Source organism: Notamacropus eugenii, chromosome 2 (assembly GCF_028372415.1).
Source record: "Notamacropus eugenii isolate mMacEug1 chromosome 2, mMacEug1.pri_v2, whole genome shotgun sequence".
NCBI lineage: Eukaryota > Metazoa > Chordata > Mammalia > Diprotodontia > Macropodidae > Notamacropus > Notamacropus eugenii.
This window is the reverse complement of record NC_092873.1, coordinates 98,041,681-98,058,759: the sequence shown is the minus strand read 5'-3', so window position 1 is coordinate 98,058,759 and position 17,079 is coordinate 98,041,681. Positions and strand designations below refer to the sequence as shown.

The 17,079-nt window shown below is 38.9% G+C and overlaps 1 protein-coding gene across 3 annotated transcripts in view; it reads left to right on the top strand.

Annotated features, from left to right (window-relative positions):
- The window catches only part of KIF6 (kinesin family member 6), a 504,404-nt gene that overhangs the window by 456,451 nt on the left and 30,874 nt on the right, over positions 1–17,079 (top strand). For all 3 annotated transcript variants that reach the window (XM_072642001.1, XM_072642002.1, XM_072642000.1), the window contains 3 exons: positions 5,144–5,228; positions 6,603–6,738; positions 14,284–14,366. In XM_072642001.1, coding sequence (XP_072498102.1) covers positions 5,144–5,228; positions 6,603–6,738; positions 14,284–14,366 — 304 coding nt within the window. The remainder of the gene's footprint in view (positions 1–5,143; positions 5,229–6,602; positions 6,739–14,283; positions 14,367–17,079) is intronic.

The window sequence follows — 17,079 nt, the reverse complement described above, 5'->3', positions numbered from 1 at the left end:
CTGCTGAATTTCCTCTTCTCTTCTATGTATATCGTTATCATCATTATATCCCTTGTCCAAAAAAGCTCACCCTTGTAACAAGTTATAACGTTAATAGAATAGGAAGATCTTCCTCGCCTATTAATAGACCAAATACCTGGAGCCTGTGATCACATGGATCCTGGGTCACAAGGATCACAGACTGGGCAGAGCTTGCCCAAGCTGAAGAGAAGGAGAGCATGAGCATGGAGGGAGAGCAGGCAGAGCAGACAGAGAAGCAAGCTGTGAGTGGGAGCAGCTGGTCCAAGGAGCAGAGAGAGAGGAGTAAAACTGTGAGTGGGCAGAGGGAGGAATTTGTGTAGGGGAACTTGCTTCTGTGGAGAGACCTGACAGAAAGAAGGTTTAAGATGTTGGTACCCCCTGGATTAGTGATAAGTACCCTGCTAAATCTTACCTTCTGGTATTCTAATGATGTCCCAAATAAATATTTTGGTTTTGCCTTTGAGAAAGAGAGTTTATTATATTTTGTGAATTTACCCTGGAAATAACGCATGCATATTCATAGCAGCTGCTATGGGTAATTGCATTGGTGTTACACAAGTATAGTCAAATAAAATAAATCCATATGCTGGCACTGTCTCAAAATGGATGTCTCATTCTGCATCTCTATTTCATCACATCTTTTTCAATACATGGGATGTAGACTTCATTAGTCTTTTGGAGTCTTAAAGTCTTTCATGGTTATTGTAGTCATTATAGAAATGTTTCTCTGGTTTTGCTCACTTCACTCTCCAAAAGTTCATACAAGTCTTCCTAGGTTTCTCTGAATCTATTCATTTGTTATTTTTGTGGCACAATAATATTCTGTTACATTTATATACTACAATATACTATATAATTTGTACAGCCATTCCCCAGTTGATGAGGACACAATCTGTTTCCAATTTTTTGCTACAACAAAAAGAGCTGCCTTAAGAAAAATTGTAAATAAAAGTCCTTTCCCTCCATCTTTGACCTCTGTGAGGACTACAGCTAGGAGTGGTATCATTGTTTCAAAAGGTATGCACAGTTTAATGACTGTAGTTGCTATATGGGAATATAGTTCCAAATTGAGAAGTTCCAAATTACTTTCCAAAATAGTTTGATCAATTCATAGCTTCACAAATCACGCATGAGTGTGCCTTCACTCCCACTCTGCTCTATGGAATTTCAGGGTGTTCTAATAATGCTCTGCCCCTCTCTGACTGTGGCACCTTCACCTGAGCTTTTCATGTGGCAGCTGCTTAGGCATGTGAATACTCACCCGGACCTGCACAACATGTCCCTTTTAAAAACCTAAGCAATTTCTCCTCTGTCTAGCTCTTACAGCAAAGGCTTCTGTCTCTTACAGTGAAGGCTTCTGGAAGGAAGCTGAGCCTGTGTCTACACAGAGGTGCCCCACTGACTCTTGCTGAGACTTTGGGTCTCCGTATAGTTTCCTGCTATTTTTTGCAAAAGATATGTTAAAAACAGAAAGTGAGGAAAGTGGAGGTGGAACTTCTCACTTTTATTTGGAGTATTTTATTCTGTAAAAACTAATTTCTAATCCCAGCTCTGCAACTTTATAGGTCTCTAACTTAAGGCAACTCACTAAACTTTTCTGAATCTTCTTTCCTCTTCTGTAAAATAACTAAAACCTTCCCTGCCTACCAGTTAGGGTTGTTACAAGGACCGAATGCTCAAATCCTGTCTCCTCCAAAGGCTTCTCAGGAGTCACCTCTTTCTTCCATGAACTACCATGGTGTCCTGTTCCTTTTTTTGGTATATTTTCACCACCCTTTTTTTATATCTCACTTTATACTAATAATCATAGTATCATAAAGCAAAGCTATCTCTGTTGCTACCTCTTTCAAAAAATTCTGTATGATTTTGAAATATACATGGGAGACATCTTTTTGGGAGATCCTTTAAAGTGATATTTTGACCTGCCAAATCAAATCAAGCAGTGAGTGTTTCTTACTTAGCTACTTTATGCCAGGTGCACTATGCCAGGCACTTTTTTATAGTCAACAAATAAGAAGCACTGGAGGGTCTTTTTATTCTCTACACTTTTCAGTCACTTGCGTAACCACTGTGTAAAGTTGCTGTAGGGACTGTTGCTTGTGAACTCTTTCCCTTTCCCTTTTCAACTCTTCAAGATGCCTTTCTTGTGTGTTTACTCTTAAAAAGATTTGTAGTGAGAACCAGGCATATGGATCGGTAGTAATTAGTGTTCTCTTGGATGTCTTTCTTTTCAAAAAAAATAATAAGGTCCAAGATTTTTTTAGAAGCATTTTGTGTTTTCCTCCATTTCAGATACCTTGACAACCAAGATCCATTGATGTCCTCAAAGTTGTCACCTCTGTTTATACTTGGTCTAGTGCAGGCACCTTTCCCCCTTTTAGTGTTCTTTGTAGAATTTCTACTTGCTTGTACAGCACTTTAGAGACTATAACATTATATGGTAGCTTTACTGTTATTAAAGAAGAAAAGAATTTATTAGATAATGAAATATTTTCAATGAAACAAATTAGGTACAAAAAAGCAGACATATGAAAATCTAGAAGCCTAGTATTTAATGAACCAAAAGACCTCAAATAACAGGGTAAGAACTCACACTATCTGACAAAACTGCTGGCACAAATTAAGTTTGGACCAGCAGTTCACACCATGTACCACGAGAATCAGGAGAATAATTTATATAATAACAATACTGTAAAAATGAACAGTTTTGAAAGACTTAAGAATGCTGATCAATTCAGTGACCAGCCACACTTCCAGAGGACTAGTGATGAAGCATGCTACCTACCTCCTCGTAGACAGAGGATGAACTCAAGATACAGAATGAGACACACTTTTTTAGACTTGGTCATTGAGGGAATTTGTTGTGGTTGACTATGCATACTTGTTATGTGTTTTTTTTCTTTTTCAATGTGGTGAAGATAAGAGGAGATAATTAGTTCTTGTTAAAAAAAAAATTCAAAAAATAAACACAATGAAACCTTGCATTCCTTATATCTTTGTCAGTTGCTTTGGATGTGCTCTACTGTGTAATTTTGTTAATGGAAAATTAAATAATCTCAAAAAAATGTAAAGAAAGCTGCTCTATTTTTGGCAGAGGGAAAGTTCAGTAGGTAGCCAGGTGATGGAAGCCTCATCATTACTGTAGCATATCTCCATACTATATTTGTGATCTGTTTCCTAAATTCTTTATTTCCTCTTTCTGTTTAGGTGGCATATAACATGCTTCTTTGATAATACCCCATTGGGTATGCTGGTACACACCTGTCATCCCTGCTACTGGGGGAAGCTGAGGCCAGTGGTTTGCTCGAGTTTAGGAGTTCTGAGCTATGGTACAGCTAAAGCAATTCAATGCCCACACTAAGTCCAGCACAAATATGGTATGTCTCCAGGAGCAGAGAGCCACTAGGTTGTGTAAGGAGGGAAAAGCTGGCCTAGATCAGAAAAGCTGAGCAGGTTAAAGTCTCTGTACCAATCAGAATTAGAATCAAGTTTTGAGTAGCCACTGTACTTCCAGCCTGGGTGAATTAAGGAGACTCAGTCTTGAAAACAATAACAAGATGCCACTTTTGTTTCCACTTCCATTGATCTTTATCCAAATTATATCCACCCTATTTTTCCCCTCTAGTTCCTGGATTTCCTCCCATGCGTGTATCTTTTAAATACTCTGTCATCCCTTTAAACTTCCTTTTTCCCTTTGAATAATTTATATTCTTCTAAAACCATATTCCAAGTATAAATCCCATCCTACCAAGTCTCAGTGATACCTATAATGTCAAATTTTCCTCCTCATGTGATGAGCTCTAGCTTCCTCTACCTATTATACAGTCTTTGTGTAGTGTACATGGACATCTGAAATAATAGGTTTTATTACTGATTTCTAGGAATTTCTACTACTATTCTTCTTATATGGTAGTTACTCCCTATGGTGTTAAGCTTGCTGAATATATGTAGGCAGTTTCTTCTCTTCCCCTTTCCATTATAAAGAAATTTGATTTGATTTGCAATTTGCAAAAAGCCCTAAGAAATTTTTTTATCAGTCCTTGTGAAATGTACTCCATTCCTGGCCAAGAACCTGTCATTCCAATATTTTAAACTATGGTCCAGAAATAAAGTTCTAATCTAGAAATGAGCACCTTGATCACAGTTCCATGGACACTTCTTTAGCCTATGTATAGTTTTGAAAAAAAGTAGAGGAAAACAAATACAGTTCTTAGGCTAGAAAATGAAACCTTTGAGGAAAGCATGATGGAATTGGGTTATTTTGCAAAAAGATAAGGAATAATTTAAAATGGAGCCCTAAATTACTTAAACAAGGTGATCATTATGAGGCTCAATTGCCTTAATTTCATCCCTTCCTTGGAGGTTTGTTCTTCTGATCCCTCTCCTCAGAAGTAATCCCTTCTCTTTTGACCTACTATAGCCTACTTAACTTGTTACAACAACAATAATAACAGCCGACATCTATGTGTTTACAAAGTACTTTACCTACATTCTCATCTGGTCCTCAAAACAATTCTTTTAAATTGGTTCCATCCCTCCATTTTACAGATGAGGAAATTGAGGATTAGATTTAGTGGCTCAGCTAAAAACATATGCTATTAAGAGTTTGGGACAGGATTTAAACACAAGGCTTCATGATTCCAAGTTCAACACTACTATGCCACAGTATATTTATGGTTTTTACAGAGAAATGAATAAAACATTTATTAAATGCTTAGTATGTGCAAAGCATGATGGTGATCAGCATGGTGGTGGTAGTAGTTTGACTTGCCTGGCACATTCTACCTCCTTTCTCTCCCTCAGGATGCTTTGCTGCTTCCAGTAGATTGGCTTGCCTGCCTTCTGAATGGTAGTTAGTTGACAATTGGTGAGGACAGATAGCCCCTTGCTTTCCCTAGACAATGGCAATGACAGCCGGGTAAGAAACAGGATCCATATTGTGGGAGGTGTACCTCATGTATTTATCTGCTCATTAGTGAATTAACTAACTGACCCTCTCAGGTGTTTTTCTGCCCTGAGAGTCATTGATTCACTTTGGTTACACTGAACTAATCTAAATGCTAGAATTTCCTTTTTTTTCTTTCTTTTTCTTTTAACCTTGGTTAATGTGTTGCTATAAAAGGTATTACAGATAATGCAATAGGGGACCAGGAATTAGACCCAGTGGAAGAGAAGTTGCGCTCAAAAATGGAGGAAGAAAAAAAAAGGTACCACTTAATTCTTACTTATCATTCTACTAACTGACAATAAACTTTACTGAAATGGTACAAAGCACATACATGAAAACATTCATAGTCTGTGACGAAACTACCAGGGATGCTCTCAAAAGTTTCCTGTATCTGTCACTGGCCTTCGTAAGTGACCCCTGGAATGAAGAGATTGATGATGGCCTCATGACCCCACCCTTTCTCCTTGTATTCTCTAGTACCTCTCTGTGCTAGATCTCTGTACTGAATCATTAAGAACACACTCCAGTTAGCTGTTTAGCATGCAGGAGTTACATTATTAGGGAGTAAGAAATGTCAAGGTGCAAACCTATATAGCTAGTTACAGGTATGTGGCATATTCATAGAAGCCAGACTTCTGTATTAAACTGCACAGACAGTTTAGTGCTCAAGTCTGGCTTCTTGGTTTCAATCTGCTTCATACCCAAACTGATTAGGCAACAACCCTTAGCCTCCTTGTCCTAGGAGAAGACAGAGTCTTTTATGGCTACGTCCCAGGTATAATCCCTGGATTCAGAATGTAGTTTCATTCCCAAATAGCCCCTTATAACTACAAAATGCACGCTTTTCCCTTTGGACCATACACCGAGAACTTTGAGAATTTTCATTTGTCTACTCTCCTGGAGCGTTTAGCACAGTTCAGTATTTCCCTTTAGCTCTTGAGTCAGTCTTTTTTATCTGTCTCCCCCATCATTTCTTTTTCTTACCTTTTTTCCAGTCTATTCTTCTTGTCTCCTCAATCTCTTCTCCCCCAGTTATAGCCTTTGGTCATTTTGCCTGACAACCTATCCACTCCAGGACTATTCTGTCTTTTATTAGATAGCTTCTGATTTATTTTCATGTAATACCAGCACCCCCAAAGCCCACATTTACATTAACATGGATAAGTTCTGTCCTAGAACAAAAAATGTAAGTGGGGCAGAGGAACAATTATAATGTATACGTAATTAGGGAGGAAGGTATTCATCACACATACATACACTTACACACACACACACACAAACACACACACACACTTGCCCACCAAATCTTTTATGACACTAAAATATCTCACCTGGATTCTCTATCATGTTTTCAAACAGTAACTGCCTCTGATGTCTAGATTTGTTCCACCGTAGTCTGGCCTCGATGGCTCAGAATTTTTTGTGAATTCCCAGACCATCAGACATCAGAGTAAAAACTTAGACTCTACAGAAGCTCTCCCAGTGGTGTGAAGAGCACTTCTGTTTTTGAAGCACCAAGCTGTATTGGCAGCTGCCCCTGGGATCTGACAGGTGGAATGAACATTGACATAGGTCCCTTAGGTGGTGACTTTTGATGCAGCCAACATGATGATTCCCTTTCATTTCACCACAGCTACAAAAAGATGTTCACTCGCCTGAAAGGCCTAAAGGTTGAAATTGAGCACCTGCAGCTGCTAATGGAGAAAGCCAAGGTGAAACTGAAAAAAGAGTTTGAAGTTTGGTGGATGGAAGAGGCAACAAATCTGCAGGTACCTTGTGGCCACCTCCCTGTGCCCCAGAACCACCTGTCAGAAAAATGTCAGAGTAGTGCTGGGAGGAGAAGCCTCTAGCGGCAGTGGCTTTCAGCCTCCCTTCAGGGGGTGCAGGCATAGAAACTGACCCTTCCTGGAAAAAGAACAAACCTAGAGGGGTCTCCTGCTCCTTGGCAACCCCTAGTTCTCATAGCCTGGTGAAAGGCTCTGTTAGAGGGTCTGGTCCCTTTCTCCTAAAATGATGATGAGTGCAGAAAGTTAACACTTAATCACTTGACTGTTTCAGTGGCTAACGAGCACTTTATATTCAGAAAAGTCCAAAGTGTGAATATGGAAGATCACCAGGGCCACTATTACCCCTTAGGTGATACTTGCTAGGACTGTCATAAATGCCAAATTAAACTGTCAAATTAGTATTAGAATTAAATTAAACTGCTGGAGTGGTGAGAATGTGGGCATGCATTTGCATAAGTATATGTGTGTGAATATATGCATATATGCACAAATATGTCTGTATGTCTATACATGCACACACACATGTATATATGACCCATGAGTTTTTTTACAACTTGTGTTTTGTTTTTTTCTGGATATGTCACCATACAATCAGTGCATTTCACAGGAGCAAAGAATCTTGTAGCTAGAGAATACATTTATCATCCAACCTTTCCATTTTATACAACAGTGAAATGACCCAGAGAGATGAGGTGATTTGCCCAAAGACACAGTCCCTGGCAGAGCCAAGACCAGGACCCCTCTCTCATGTCAGACCAAGGCTGCTGATGTATTACACACCATGCATACTAACTTTACTGCCAGAGAGCTGCCTGAGTCAGTGAGAGGTTAGTATGTGTTAGGTTTAAATTCAGGTCTTCCCAACTTCAGGTAACCATACCCTGGAACAAGTCACCCCAGGAGGTTGTGCACTGCCATTTATCAGAAACCAGACAAAGTCCAACTGGCACAAGCTCTCCTAGATCATCTCTCAGGTCCCTTTCAGTTAGTGTCTTGTGAATCTTACAGCAGGGAGGTAAACTAGTTGGTATGTAGGGTTATGATTTCAGTGCCCAGCCTTGACTTATGGTCTGAAGTTCTAAAGTTAATAGGCAACTCTAGACAGCCCTAACCGCTGATAGATTTTGGGTTCCTAAAACTAGAATAGAGCTCTAAAAATGTCTGTACCCAAAATAAAAGACTGTGTGGAGAGCAACGGCACTGCCCCAGAGGATATACATCTTTGTTATGTTGGTATTTGAAGGGAAGAAGGAAGGAGAGATGGGGAACACTGACCATCTGTAGAGTCCTATTAAGTTTCTTTTTTCACATGTTTTCTTTTTGATCCTGACAACAATCCTGCATAATAGGAAGGATATATTAATCCCATTTGATACTGAAGGGAATTAAGGACCAGAAAGGTTAAGTAACTGCCCAAGAATACAAACCTAATCAGTTCTAAAGCTGGAGCTGGAATCTTTATTAATAAGAACTGACATTTCCATAGTGTTTTAAGTTCTTGAACCATTTTATTTATATTATTTTATTTCAACCTCATAACAACCCTGTGAGTTTTACAGATGAGGAAGGTGAGGCTCAGACAGGTTAAGTAACTGTCCATTGTCACACAGCTAGTAACTGTCAGAAGGAAGATTCAAAACAGGGTATTTCCCTACCAGTTTAGTGACACCCTGGCTAATGGTTCTCAACACATATTTATTCAACTAGAACAGAAAAGACAATACCTTCTTCCCCCATGAGCCAGCTCCTGGATTTTGTCCCAGACCCTTGGCCAATATAGTTTAAATTACCTTTAATGTGAATTTCTAGCACCAAATCTCAAAAAAGTTTCACATTCAATTACAACAAACATCAGGACATGATGGGGCAGCAGGGTCATAAAAAAGGAATGCTTGGGAAGTCCAGAGATTGAAGAGTACTACAGGAGAGCTGTCCAAAAAATAGCAAGTTCCCCAGACAGTTTCCACCACAACAGGGAATTCCATCATTCTGCTAAGTGACAATTCTCCATTTGGATATTCAGAACCAAAAACAATTCTCAAGAAACTATAAACACTGTCCAACAAAGATATGCCCTTTGTAAATAGCATTTGTATGTCTTCTAATTGTGGCACAGTCTGAGCAGAAGGAAGAAGACAAGAGATTAAATGAGTTTTCTGGAGGCTTTGTTGTTTAGTAAGGACTTCAGATACTGCAGAGGGATGCTGCAGAAGAGATTGAAGTTTTAGGCAGCCCAGCTGTACTACAAAGAAAAGTGAATGGATTCTGGCATCCAAAGACTTGATTTGTAATCTGTCTCTTACTAAATGGGTGACCTTGACCAAACCATTTCTCTTTCAACCCCAGTTTCCTCTTCTATAAAATGGGCATGATGATAAGCTAAGAGGTTAATGAGAAAAGGGAAAGTTGAATATGCCCATCAAAATGTAAAAAGGCACCAATGAGGTGTCAAGGTTATAATTACCAGAGACTGAGGTTGTTACTTTCGGCAAGCATGGATGGTAAAGAATAGAAGAACGGATTCCAAACCAGAAACCAGAAGTATGGTGTTTACAAGAAGCATACTTGAAACAGTATTCAGGGAGTAGAATGGAATCTACTATGCTTCAGCTAAAGTTTAAAGTTGAGGGGGAGGTTATAAATCATGATCTCAAATAAAGCAACAGCCCTAATTAAAAGAGATAAACAGGAAGGGGCAAGCAGGTAGTGCAGTGGATAGAGTGCTTAGCCTAGAGAGAAAGACCTGAGTTCAAATCTAGATATTTACCAGCTGCATGACCCTGGCAAGTCACTTAACCCTGTTTGCCTAAGTTTCCTCATCTGTAAAATGAGCCAGAGAAGGAAATGGGAAAATCACTCTAGTATTTTTGCCAAGAAATTCCAAAAAGTAGTCATGAAGAGTCAGATACAACTGACAACAAACAGAGAAACTCTATTTTACCGAAAGGCACCACAGACAATGAATTAATATCAATACTAAACGTACATGCCAATTGGCATGGCACCAAAATTTTTAATGGAAAAGTTAAATGAGTTACAGGGTAAAATAGACATTAAAACCATAGGAGAAGGAGTAGTAGGTGGCATTTATATGGTTCCTATTATAAGCCAGGCACTGTTCTAAGCACTTCACAAATATTACCTGATTTGAGTCCACAAAAACATTGTTAATTAAAAATCTAATTAATCGTGGGGATTCTCAATTTATCCTCCCTCTGACCTAGGTAAATTTAATCAACATGTAAACAAAAAAAGACATGAAGGACCTGAATATAATTTATAATAGCCCTTTAGAGAATATTAAATGAGAATAGGAAGGAGTATACCTATTCTCGGTTGTGCATGGCATCACAAAAAAATTATCATTTATTAGGGCACAAGACCTACAAAAACTTCATAAAACCAGGAATATTAAAAGCATCTTTTAACAATCATAAAACAAACATGAATGGTGGATAGGGCCAATATTTCAGGGATTTGATTAAACATACAATGTTCATATTTCCTTCACAGGCAAGTGACTGATATCTATGCCTGAAATGTGGGCTAACCTCTCTCCTACAAGAGAAGGTGAAAGAGGTCTGGGATCACATTTTACACACTTTAGGGTATCAAAGATGTGAGAGACACAGTGGGAGGATCACTAACTATAGTAGGAGGACCTGGGTTCAAATACTACCATTCATATTTACTACCTGTGTGACCTTGGACAAAACAAAACCTACCTTGGCCTCAGTTTCCATCTCTTTTTTTTAAGTGAGGCAGTTGGAGTTAGGTGACTTGCCAAGGGTCATACATCTCATAAGTATTGTGTCTGATATTGGATTTGAACTCAAGTCCTCCTGCCTTCAGAGCCAGTATTCTATCCACTATGCCATCCTCTTCTTTGTAAACAGAGGGTGGGAAACAAAGGAAACACATAAGAGAATGGGATGGAGGGAAATATACAATTAACAGTCATAACTGTAAATGTAGTGAACTCACCCATGAAACATAATTTAGCGGAATGGATTAGAAATCAGGATCCAAATGTATGTTGATCACAAGAAACACAGTAGAAATAAAGATTTATACAGGGTTAAAATAAGACCCAGAAGCAAATTTTATTATGCCTCAACTGAAATAAAGACTTAAAAAAAATTTGATCAATCCAATGACCAACCATGATTCCAGAAGTCTGATAATGAAATATGCTCCAGACACCTCCAGACAAACAGATGATCAATTCCAGGTACAGAATTAGATAACAATTTTGAACAGGGCCAATGTAAGAATTTGTTTTGCTTACATATATATGCATGTGTTACAAGAGCTTTTTCTTTTCTTTTCTTTAAAGGGTTAGAGATGATAGGAAAAGTAATGCTTATTAATTGACAAAAAAGTAACACAAAAATTACGTTAAAAATAAGACGGAATTATAGGGCCCCTGAGCTTCCTTCCACTTCTATAACTATGGTCTTTTAAAAATCAGAAGGCAAGTTTCAATGTAAAACTCCAACAACAAAAAGGATCTGAAGAGGAAGAGGTAAATCCTAATCAATATCAGGAAGTTGAAGGGTGGAATGATATAACCAGGCAGATTAAAGCAGACTGAAGATAACCTACAGACTTCAAACCCATTATTGAGGTAATGGGCTCTCTCCCTCAAGCATGTTAAGATTTTCCCCAGTGGAATGAGAGGATGAGAAAAGTTTGTTCCAACAACCATGAAGGCAGCTGAAGCAGGTGCTATGAAGAGCTTAGAGACTCCAAAGTCATCCACTGCACCCAAGACTATCTCCAGCTGTCTTGACTCTTGTCTTGCCACTGGACTTGGATGACTCTGGAAGACAGAGTGAGGCTGACGACTTTGTGCAACTTTGCCTCACTTAAATACAATTCATGCACAAGTCATCACCCATCATCCACTATTTTACCCCAACATCATGATGTCACTGGCCCTCTTTGAAAACAAAGTACAAACAATAACATCACACACACAAAGAAGGAAAGAAAGAAGAACGGTTAAACACTTGAAGCCAAAGAGGGGAACATGAGGCAGGTAACTCTGAGGAAGAACCAGTTGTTTGTCCTTCAAGGACTGAAAAAGTAGATCCAAAAGTCCTAACAGGTGACAGTTCATCTAGTAAAGGTGAGAAGAAGAAGAGAAGAATGGTGGTTACTGACTTTCTACCGAAGTATACTGAACTATTTATTAAACGGATAGCAACAATAGAGAAGTCACATGTCTTCGTAATAGAAGATTAAAACTCATTTCTGATGACTTGTGTGAACACCAGTAGATGGAAGGAACCCAGAAAACAATGGCAAAAATTAGGAAGGCTAGAATAAAAAATTCAAAATGTTACAGTTCTAGGTGGTGCATCTGTGCTAACCATGGTAAAAGATTCAGAATAGAAAAACAGATTTGGGAAGTTGAACATCTAGCTGATAGTGGTTGAAATGAAATTTGGAATTTTAGATCCTGGTTTAAAATATAGGAATGACAGAATCCTGACCAGGGAAAGAGTTCACATTACAAAGACTAGTAAGAAGTTAATTACCTGGAGTCTTGCAAATCTAATTTTAAAAAAGATTTTAAAATAAAAAAGGGAAGAAGAGAAAATTTTCCATGTACCCCCACCATCCTAGATACCATATAAAGTAGCTATAATGTAAAAATAATTGTCATTGAGTTTCAATTTGATAAATGTTAATTACCTGCTATGTGCCAGGAAGTAATGCTAAATGTTGTGAAGCCAATGCAGAAATGAAAATAGCCCCTGCCCTCAATTGTATTGGGATTCCCCAAAATAGAATTCCCATTTTATTGGGATGCTCAAAAGTTCAGAGGCAACCAAACCCAAGAAGAAAGCCATTAATAAAACCCTTGTCCTCTTATGCCTCGTACAAAATGAGGGTAACAAGAAAGATAAACTAGCTATCTTAATACAAGAAGTCAAATTTGACCTCATAGAATAAGTCAATCAACATTTGGTGCCTGCTATGTGCCAGACATATACTAGGCTACAAAGAAAGGTAAAAGACAGTCTCTGCTCTCAAGGAGCTCATAATCTACTGGGGGAGACAACATATAAACAATTAATTACAAACAAGCTCTATGCAGGATAAGTAGGAATTAATCAAGAGGGAAGGTACTAGAAGTAAGGGGAATGGGGAAAGGCTTCCTGAAGAAGCTAGGATTTTAACTGAGACTTGAAAGAAACCAGGGAAGCCAGTAGGTAGAGATGAGAAGGGAGAACAGTTCTAGGCTTAAAGGACAGCCAGTGAAAGTGGCCCTAATACCCGAGTTGGACTATCTTCTTTGAGGAATAGCAAGAAGGCTGGTGTCACTGGGTTACAAAATACATGGGGGTTGAGAGTGGAAAGGTGTAAGGCATAAGAAGACTAGAAGGAGGATGGGGCTAGTTTGTGGAGGACTTGGAATGCCAAATAGAGAATTTTATATTTGATCCTGGGAGATGACAGGGAAACACTGGAGTTTACTGAGTGAGGAGAAGAGATGACATAATCAGACTTGTGCTTTAGGAAGATCACTTTGACAGTGAGTGGAGGAAGGACTAGGGTGGGGAGAGACTTGTGGTAGGCAAGTCAATCAGCAGCCTATTGTAATAGTCCAGGCATAAGAGGATGATAGTTGTGTCAGAAGGAAGGGTACCTAAGCAAGACGTGTTATGAAGGGAGAATCGACAGCTCTTAGAAATAAGTTGGATATGGGAAGATGAAAAGGAGTGAGGAGTCAACAACAGTTATCCTGAAAAGACTGGGGATTTTAGTGGATTGCAAACTTGATATCAGTCAATACTATGTAATCTGGAAGCCAAAAAAGCTAGGAAAATGTTACTATATATTAAGTGGTTATCCTATAATAAGTGGTGTAGTATCCAGGACTAAGGAGATGATAGTCCTACTGTACTCTTCCTTCATCAGATTATGTCTGGAGTATTGTGTTTAGTTCTGTGCATGATATTTTAGGAAGAATACTGAGAAGCTGGAGAGTATCCGAGGAGAGTGACCAGGATATGGGAAGAGGAGGGTAAGAGAAAGAAGAATGGGAGAGCAGCATTCAAGCATTTGAAAAGAATCAGTTCCAGAGGGCAGAACTAGGGGCAATGCGAAAAAAACAAACAAACAAAAAAAAAGCTTCCTAACTTTTATTAATTGTCCAAAAGCAGACTGAGCGGCCACAGAAGGGAAGGGTCTTCATCAGAGGTCTTTAAGCAAAGACTGGAGAGATATGTGGCAGAAGGGCTTCTTTTTCAGTTCTGGGTTGGGCTAGATAACCATCTTGATCTCTTACAGCCCTAAAATGCTATGATTCCATAATTCTTGGCTTTCCAACCCCTATGGGTGTTGAGGGCCAGATGATATAAATGCATAGAGGACATTTTATAAACCCTTAAGTGTTATAAAGTTGAGTAGCAGTAGGAGTCATCAGAGTAGGGGTCATTATATATTTCTTCTAGAAGATCCCCCCCTACTTTACATGTTCCTGGGATTCTATAAAAATTCTTCTTGGGCCAACAGAAAAAATCCTTGCCAGCAAATTCTCCCCGGACACCGGAATCCCAGCAACAACAGCAATCACAGCCACATCTCGCCAATAAAAGGTAAGGAGAATATCTCCCAAGGGTGTCAGAATATTCAGCAATGGGATTTGGCTTCTCGCATTTACTTAAATTTTGCTAAGGGTCTCCTTAGTGATTAGGCTGGGCCATGGGGATCTGAGGGAAAAAATTACTTTTTATTTTTAATTAAGAGTAGAAAATCTAGACCAAAGGTTCTTAAGCTTTTTTGTTTCCTGGACCCCTTTGGCAATCTAGTGAAGCCTGTGGACTTCTTCTCAGACTAATGTTTTTAAGTACATAAAACAAAATACATAGGGTTACAAAGGAAACCAATTATACTGAAATATAGTTATCTGTGTGTGTGCATATATAGATACATATGCGTATATGTATATATACATATATACACATACATATATACATATATATATATTTTAAGTCACAAACCCCAAATTAAGAAGCAGTGCTCTAGACTTAGACTTGGATATTTTCCTAAAGTAGTTGTGGTTTTGATTTAGTTTTTAAACTGATGGGTCAGTCCCACAGGACAGGTCTTAAATGAAATCTAAGGAGGTTATGGAGCTCTGAGCTCTACAGAGCTTCAAACAGCTGTTGAGTGGTAGCAGACTAGTACTCTAACTCCTCTCCTATCCTGGCAAATGTGTGTTGTTGTGTCAAAAGTGGATGAAGGAGGTGTGACCCCTCTTCTTGCATAAGTTACACCCATGCCAAAAAAATCTAGGAAGGTGTGACTTGGTATTGGGTGGCCAACAAGTGGTTTGCATGCAACCTGGGTAGGTATCTTAATGGGCAGCTAAAATGCATTCCTTGTGGGATTTCATGAAAACTTTGGCAGGTTCCCATAATGTCAGAAGAGAAGATATACATCTTCTTTTCCCAAGGATCCCAGGATGACTTCAGAATATAAATAGAGCTTTGTTTCTCTTCATATTCTATAAGCTAGATCTAGAAAGTGACCATTTCCTTTCTTTATTGTAGTCATGTTGTGACACAATAGTCCTTGCACTGCTTGACTCACCAAGCATTGGCTAACTAATCCATAGCTGTTGCCATCTTCTTAAGCATCATGTTGGTACAACCAGAGCTGTCCTGAGGGAGATTCCATATGGCTCAGCCTGAGGCCTCAAATGTCAAGAGCTATATTTTGGAAGTATGTGGGATAAGGCCTGAGATTTCTCAATGAGAATGTAAAATACGAATTGCAAATGGTAATAAGCATTGACCTTTCTCAATTAGCCATTTCCCCAGACCTTTCCTATAAAGGAGGCTACAGCATGGTGTAGTCAATGGCACCCTGGACTTGGAGGCAGGAAGACCTGAGCTCTAATCCAGCATCACATACTTACTAGCTACGTGACTCTCGGCAGACTCTCTGTCTGCCTCAATTTCCTCAACTATGAAGTTGCTATAATAATAGAACCTACCTCCCAGGCTGGTTGTGAGGATAAAATGAGAAAATATTTATAAAGTGCTTTGCAAACCGTAAAGCACAAGATGAATGCTTGCTGTTATTAATCAGAAATGCAAAGGCCTTTCTTCTTCCCACTCCATTGGCACTAAGTACCTATTGCTATTCTGGCTGACACTTTAGCCAGAGCTCCTCATGCTCTCCTCCCCTCTGCCTCAATGCCTTCATTTAGGAAGACAGAATTTTCCCCAATCACTGAGTCCCATTCTTAGCTCCAGCATGTCCCTCTACTATTATATGGCCCAGCTACTAGGCCACCAGTCATGGATAAATATACTCTTTGCTCCTTCTTCCTATAGTACTCAGTCGTACTTTCCATTTCCCAAACAGTGATTAAAATATTTGAAGAGACAGACAGAGAAATGGATGGATAGATGGTACCTCCACCCCATCCAAAATATGATTGAAAATTTAGGGATGACAAAAGTTACCACATTAAAATGTGAATATTAGATCTTAAGTAATTTTAAAGTTGAATTAGAAGTTATTTAACTAGCATAATGTAAGCTCTTCACTCACATAATACACCCCCTCATTGGGAGAGATCTAGAGGATTCCATAGGTCCCAAACAAGGCTGCCTTTCATGCCAGCTTTACTTTACAACTACTGATTACACATATGAAGTCTGGCAACTTTGAGAAAAATGCAAAGAATTTTAAGTCTTTGCAGTCTGTGCATTTATAAAGGATGAAACAGAATAATACTTGGCCAAAGTATCAGTATTGCATTGCATAACATAAGAATAAATCCAGGGTATGTCAACATCCTTGAACAGAGAAGCTATGAGTACAAAACTGAAATCAAACAGTTCTTAGACTTGTGCCAGATGGGTATCCCCAAAAGAGTTTCACAAAAAAATATAATCTCCCCAAAAACTATTAGGACAGTGGCAATTTGAGACCTGGATTGTGAAAGCAATCAAAATTGATAGTGAATAATACATCACAAATTTGCTTTATGTGGAGAATTGTTTTGTTTCCAAATATCCTCCAAGAAAAGCTGTAACAGCTGCAGGGGGTTATCCAGGCTGGTACTCCTAAAAGTGAAACTTTTTGAAAATAGGTGGATTTTCAATGACCACAAAGCATGGTTCAGGTAGAAGGCTAAAATAATTCATAGGTCCAAAGGATTCAGAGCTAGAAGGAACCTTAAAGACCATAAAGTCAACTTCCTCATGTAAGGAACTGAGCCTGAGAGGTGGAAAAATTTTCCCCAAAGACATGCAGGTAGTAAGTAGGAGAGCCACGATTCCTTGGATGGTCAAA